The following is a 7,310-nucleotide window of genomic DNA, read 5'->3' as shown; positions in this document are numbered from 1 at the left end:
ATATTCGTCCACAAATGCTTAGAAAATGGACATTTAATCAGAAGATGATCCCTGGTCTCCCCCTCCATGTTGCAAAGACAACATATCGAAGGCCCCTGGAAGCCCTTCTTCTGGATTCTATCCCAGGTTAGGATCTTGTTTTTTGCAGCCAACCATATGAAAATAGAGACTTTTGGCCACCAATTATTTTCCCAAACGACTTTCCAATCCAGGTTTCCAGCATCCCCAATCGGAGGATCGAATAAGTAATAAGCTTCTTTGGTGGTAAACAGACCCTTCATAGAATTCCCCCACCTAAGGATATCTTGGCCATCACGAGCTTTGATTTTCCTGGATCCAACTTCTTTTTTGTATTTATCTTGCAGGTCTTCTTCAATCTGCCTGTCCCATTCCACTGGATCAAGCCAAACTCTCCACCCTTCTTCCTCAGCATGAGCTTTCCAATAGTCTTTAACCCTAGTCCTGTTTCCTTCTATTCTGGCTCGGATTTGATTAAGATCTTGGAGTCGACTCAGTCTTTCTCTCTGTTGCCACCTATCCTCCCAAAAATTTGCCTCTGCTCCTCCCCGGATCTCCCAGAAAGCATGATTTTCCACCAGGTCCCTGTTCAGGCGAGCCAGGTCCCAAATAGAAGAACCTTTAGGCGTTTCCTGTTGTCGTAGGATCTCTAACGTTGAATCGGGCATGTTATATTTAGTCTTCCATATGTTCTTCCACAGATCATTGCCTCCCCTGAGCCACCTCCACCACAACTTGGCTCCCAGGACCCTGTTGAGAGTTTCAGGGTCTCTCAGCCCTAATCCACCTTTCTCCTTTCTCTTCGTTAACTGTTCCCAAGATACAAGAGCCCACTTCTTTTTTTGGTCAGACCCTCTCCAGATAAAGTTCCTTATGATTTCTCTGATTTTAGCACAAACCCCTAAAGGTGCGGCCATTATTGAGAGAGGATAAATTGGGATCGCTTGCAAGACAGATTTCACCAAGACGATTCTACCTGCAATGTTTAAGGCTCTGAAGGCCCAGTTTGCAACCATTGCATTCAATTTATCCAAGACCCCCTACCAGTTTTTCATCTTTTTAGAGGTAAGGTCTAGAAGATTACCTAAATACCTCGTAGGTAATTCCCCTCTTCTAAAACCCAGAAGTCTGGTGAGGTGGTTTCTTACCTGATCAATTGTGTTGAATATGAAGATACATGATTTGTCTCTATTAATTTCCAGGCCAGATGCCTCCGCAAAGAGATCCAGAATTCTTTTGATATGTCTGACTTCTTTGACTGTTGGTTCTCCAAAAAGCATAATGTCATCCACGAATTGTTGGTGGGTTAAGGGCAGATTATTCCCCCAAAGCTTGAGACCCTTCAACCTGTTTGCCTCTCTTTCTTGTTTAATAAAGCGACCCAAACCTTCAGCAGCAAGGATGAACAGAAAAGGGGATAAAGGATCTCCTTGTCGAATTCCACGAGAAGCATTAAAAGTTTTCGTGGGGGTTCCATTGACCAGGATAGAGAAATTTGGAGAGGAGATTAGACTATGGATCTAGGCAATCCACCTCTTATTAAACCCAAAGCTCTCTAGGACTTTGCCCAGGTAATTCCAATTCAATTGGTCATAAGCCTTAGACAGGTCCAGCTTAATCAGCATGCCTTTTTGTTTTTTAACCTTAAGAGAGTGCAAAACTTCCTGAGTTACAACAAGACCATCAAGGATCTGTCTCCCTTCAACAAAACCCGTTTGTTCTGTAGATATTAGCTGGTCTAAAAGGGGTTTTAATCTCTTAGCTATCAGGGACGTTACAATCTTGTAAATAACATTGCATAATGCAATGGGCCTATAGCCGTTTGCATCCTCTAAGTTCTCACCTTTAGGAATTAAAGCAAAGAAGTTAGCGTTGAGAGCCGGCCATACCTTTTGATTCCTTCTTGATTCTTCAACCAGATCAAGGATCTCTCCCCCCAAGAAATGCCATCCCGCCTGGTAAAAGTCTACTGTGAAGCCATCTGGTCCCGGGGCAGTACCCTTCTTCATTGCTTTCACCGTCTCTTCTACCTCCTCAAGGGTCGCAGCTCTCATCAGAGCCTTATTTTGGTCTTCAGTGACAAGGCTGGGAATGGCCGAGCAGATTTCCTGAATGGCTCTAGATCTATCAACCTGTGGTTCAGACAATATTTCTTTGTGGTGATCCACAAGAACCTGTTCTATCTCCTCCTGCTCCACCATTCTATTACCATTCCTATCTTTAATGGATAGGATTTTGTTCCTCTGTCTATGTTTGATCATTGCCTGATGGAAGAATTTAGTATTTCGTTCTCCTTCTCTTAGCCATTTTATTCGAGATTTCTGTCTCCATAGAACCTCCTCCTGCTTTCGTCTTTCTTCTAATTTCCCCAGTATGACCCCTTCTTTGTAGATACTATCCTCTGTCCTACCTTCCAGTATCATCTTTTGCTGAATGCTTTCCATCTCTCCTTCGAGTTTTTGTTTGTCCTCAAAGATGTTTCCAAACTCTTCTTTGTTCCACTTCTTAATTTTACCCTTCAGCTCTTTCAGTTTTAATTGGAACGTTTGCATTTTTCCTTTACCTTGCATAGAAGATTGTCGCCACCATTCCTCTATTCTCTTAATGAATTCTGGGTCTCTCAACCAGAAAGATTCAAACCGAAAAGGTCTCCTCCCACGATTCTTTTTGATGTCGATCTCTAATCTAATCGGCCAGTGATCAGACCCCAAGGAGGGTATAATCTTTGCTTCTACAAAAATGTCTTTATTCATAATAGCTTCTGAAACTAGGAATCTGTCCAGCCTAGAAGCGATTTGGTTTTTACCTCCTCTCCTGTTATTCCAGGTAAAGATCCCATTGATAGTCTGAATGTCAACTAGTCTTAAATCCTCTATCGTCTCATTGAATCTATCCATGATTTGGTCCACCTTCCTAACCCCTCCTTTTTTCTCATCCAAGGACCTGATTAAGTTAAAGTCACCCCCAATGATCCAGGCAGCTTCAGGATACAGTCTACGGATACTTTTCATGCTTGCTATGAAGTTTTCTTTTTCACCCAAGGAGGGGGGGCCATAAACCCCTGAAACAACAACCTGCTCCTTGGTTCCCACTATCCTACCCTGACTAGTAAGGATTCGACTCATACTAGTCCATCTATCCAGGATGATATCATTAGGGTTCCACAAAATTGCTATACCTCCTGCAGATCCAATAGCATCCAATCCCATCACTTCGTACTGAAGATTATTTTTTCCTATAATATCCTCAAGCTGTTGAACCGGTATTTTAGTCTCCTGCAAAATCATAATGCTAGGTTTCTCTTTTTTCAACTTGTCTTTCATGTACCTTTGTTTACCCTTACTGTTTAAACCCCTAATATTCCAACTGATAACAATCATTTAAAACTTTTGATAAGAGGGGAAAAAAACCTCTGACAGAGGTATCACTTTACCTGAATTAATCAATTCTTCTCCCACCGTTTGGATGGTTTCGCTCATTGTCTTACGACCCCTCTTTCTACTGTTTTTGCCAGAGCTGTCCACTCCCATCGATTCTGTCCCCTGATCATTTCCAGTCATCACCTGCTTGACTATATTCTCCCCTTTTTTCTCCTTATATTTCTGGAATACTTCCTTATACAGCTGTTTCTGTTTTTCAGGTATGAATCTTCTGTCAAGGTATTTCCATTCTTGAAGAAGCCGTTTCATTATTCTCTCTTCCTCAACCTCGTTTTCTGCCTGGTTCTCCACCTCCATTTGTGATTGCATTGCGGTATCTTCCAGCTGCTCCTCTGTTCGTTCTCCATCGATTTTCCCTGGGTCTACTTCCTTTCCTTTACCTTCCTTTACTATTTCCATTGGGCTGTTCCCGGGGTCCTCATCATCCTCTAAATTTACTTCATAATCCTCATTGCCTTCCTGTAAAACCTGAAATTTGTTCTGGCTTGACATTGGAGCTGGTTTCCTCTGATGTTGCGATCTGGGGCCCTCCTTGTTTTGCCTGCGTCTTCTTGTAACCTGCTGGAAACCCCCAGACACTTCCTCCTGACTTTTCTTTTGTTCCTCCTCATTGTTCAACGGGCATTGCCTGTATAAATGGCCGTATTCATGACAGTTTCGGCATCTGAAAGGGATGTGTTCGTAATCTAATGGCTGTTCCCAAACCTCATCATGATATTCCACCTCAATGCTGTCAGGAAGGGGTTCCGCCAAATTCATGTATACACAGATTCTTGCGAAGGCGTTATACTTACCCCGTTTTGTAGCCTCTGCAGCCTTAACAAAACTCCCGATTGTGTTGCCGATTCCTTCTAATATTTCAGGGTCCCAGCATTCATCGGGCAACCCAAAGAGCCTGACCCAGATTGGTGCCTCCAGCAGCTTTTCCTTTTCTGGGTTATACCGTTCCTCCCAATATTTCATGAACAGACCTGCATTGTTCAAAAAATACGGTCCTTCTTCAAATATCCTGTTCTTGTCTTCCACGTTCGTGAAGATTGCTGTGAAAAATCCCTTGGCTCCCAGTTTCAGATCAATATGACCTCGAGGTTTCCATTTCTGGTCAATCCATCGAAGTAGCTCTTTCTCCGAAGGCCAATAACCAATGAATTTACAAATCAAGGCATGGTACTTCATATAACAATTGTATTCCTCCAGCTTGTTACAAGGGATGACATATCGTGGTTTTTTTTGAGCCCGCGGTAGACATTTCCCTTTCATCCTTTTCTGCCATAAATTACCCATGACCGGGACGTGGCTTTCCTTCTGGTTGTGCCCCATTCCACTCCCGCTGTTCTCCCCGGCTACCACATTCTTGAAGGAGGGGATCTCTCCCCCCCCCTTCGGCTCTTCCATTTCCTCTCAGTGCCTGTCTCTCTGTCGTTATCCTGGCCCAATAAGTGAGAAAGAACCGCAGCAAACGGGTCTGCCCCTCCTGCCTGATTCGCTTCCTTATCTTGTCGTCTTCAGCCTTGCTCGCGCTGACTCCAGCAATGTCCTCTAGTCAGGCCCTTCTGTGGCGGCTCCTGCAAACCCTAGCAGAGCGCATCCTCCCTCAAGTCCAAATATAATTACTTCTTCAAATTATACATTAATTTAAGTTATGCATTAGATATGATAATAATTTCAAATTAACTTACAAAATAAAAATGTTTAACCATAATAATTTATTAATATAACAAACATAGCAGTCCAATTCTATTAAACATATAAATTAAATATAAAAATAATTTCAAATTAATTAAAATAAAAATGCCTTTATGTGTAAATTTTTTAGTACTTAGTCATTTAATGTTTTTTATGATTTTATGTTATGATCAAAATAGATCCATTTTAAGCACGGATCTATCATGAGTCTAGAAGGATCAAATTTTTTTAGATGCAAATTTATTTAGCGTAAAAAAATAATAATTTTTCATTGTTTAAATTGTATTATTGAATGCATACAATCAATATCAATTCATATTAAAATATTTTATTCAAAACATACATTGGATATTTTATTATGTATAACATTAAAATATTACTTTATGGCATTTCTTTTATATATATAAAAATAAATGAAATTGATATTCACAAAAATAAATCTATTTAGAGAATATTTTATTTTTATTTTAATAAGAATACAGGTATGTCTAAATTAAAGACAGAAAAACTTACCCATCACACTATAAAATGAACCTCTCTACTCGATAAATCTCTTGGCTCAATAATATCTTTAATTATTTTATGATTATGGTCGATGATATTATTTATTGCTCCATTATAAATATAATAACACTTATTTTAGCTCAAAATTATACGATCTAATGTCTTCGTTGATTTTATATTCATGGTCCATGAAACCATTGTTATATGCCACGTCTTAATAGTCCTTGCCGTATTAACTTTGTTTTAAAATAGTACGGAGTTATGAATTTATTCAATGAAATTTCTTAACATTTGGTTTTTTTTGGTGTAATATTTAGTTAGTTAGTTTGTTTCAATTTGTTTTAATGTTTTTGAAAATAATATATATATATATATATATTTTTAAATTAAAATTATTTTTTTAAATTTAATAATTTTTTTTTATTTAATGGAGTGTTAATTGGGCTGATTTTGTATGGCGTGATAAAGAGTCGATTCTGGCTACTATCGCGAGTGGATTCTGATCACTATGACTCTAACTCTTTTTTTTTTTTTTTTTTTTTTTATTTATTTATTTTTTATTTATTTTCCTGAATAAGGCTACTTCTATATTAATACAAAAATATTTTACACCGAGGCCGTGACCTCGTTGAGCTAGCCCAAAATTGCGGCATGATTACAAACAAGGCATATCTGTATGCTGAAGTGCAGTAGAGTAGTGCCCTTAAGAACTGTGGAGAGCCTGTTCATGAGTGAGGCAAAAATACAGAAAACCCCATAATAGTACTTAGATAGACCTGGACTATACGACAGCGAAAACTTGGAATTGAGAAATAAACCAGAGCTATACGACAACCCAGACAGTAAAAGTAGACTTGGTAGCTGTGAATCGCTACACGACAACCCATAACTGTAAACAGAGGTGACTGTGACTTCGACCAAAATTGGAAGATGTAGGCTGGCAGAATGCCCCTTTCGTGTGAAAAACTGGCAGTGTGAGCTAATGCATTTGTCAACATATCTAAGACAGTGATGAGTGAACCTTCTCGAGCTGGCAAAAATCCATGAAAACCAGAAAGAACCAACCTGCTTAAGCATCAGGAGAGGTGTCAGGCGGCTCCTCGGTGATGCGGCATGCATATTTGTAGTCTTCGTCATCATCAGAGGAGCTCTCCTGAAGCTTCATACTTTGAGGAGCTTTACCTTTACCAGAACCTGAGGCTTTGCTCTGATCGAGGTTTGTCTGGATGGGGCCTGGTTCTTCTTCCGCCTGCCTATCCGAAGTCGCTCTGAAGGAACCAGCCCCTTGACCTGAATTGAGCTCGCTCATCTCGATTGTAACCGTGGCCATAAAGGAGGAGGAGCCGTGACTGCAGGGGAAGCGAAGACGAGCGGCGTTTGTCATGGATTGGAAAGAGCTCGGAGCTGTTATCTGTAAGCCTCTGCCCCTACCCTGTCCACTCCGAGTAGCAGGGTACCTGTCTGAGCGAAGGTCTGGGCCTGAGGTTGAAGAGTCTATCAGGGAGGAGGCGGCTTGGCGCCCATTTTTCCCGCGCGAGCTGCCCCCTTTGCAACTCATACGCTGTCGTAATTTCGGCATGGCTGGAAGGGTGTGATAATCCTGGCTTCGAAGAAGGCAGCGGAAGCAGAGAAGGAAAATGACAAACTCGGCTTCAGAGCTCA

General features: G+C 40.8%; 1 protein-coding gene across 1 annotated transcript; it reads right to left on the bottom strand.

Annotated features, from left to right (window-relative positions):
* Positions 1 to 1,538: 1,538 nt before the first annotated feature.
* LOC149159814 (uncharacterized) lies at positions 1,539 to 4,853 on the bottom strand. Its single transcript, XM_089434431.1, has 2 exons — positions 3,477 to 4,853; positions 1,539 to 3,293 (listed from the first exon to the last, which is right to left on the bottom strand). Exons 1-2 carry the CDS (start codon positions 4,851 to 4,853, stop codon positions 1,539 to 1,541), a joined length of 3,132 nt encoding a protein of 1,043 aa, XP_089290557.1.
* Between the last annotated feature and the right edge of the window lie 2,457 nt (positions 4,854 to 7,310).

Source organism: Pinus tabuliformis, chromosome 5_2 (assembly GCF_031772625.1).
Source record: "Pinus tabuliformis cultivar Carrire ecotype Pingquan chromosome 5_2, CPIR1, whole genome shotgun sequence".
NCBI lineage: Eukaryota > Viridiplantae > Streptophyta > Pinopsida > Pinales > Pinaceae > Pinus > Pinus tabuliformis.
This window is presented reverse-complemented; position numbering and strand designations above follow the sequence as displayed.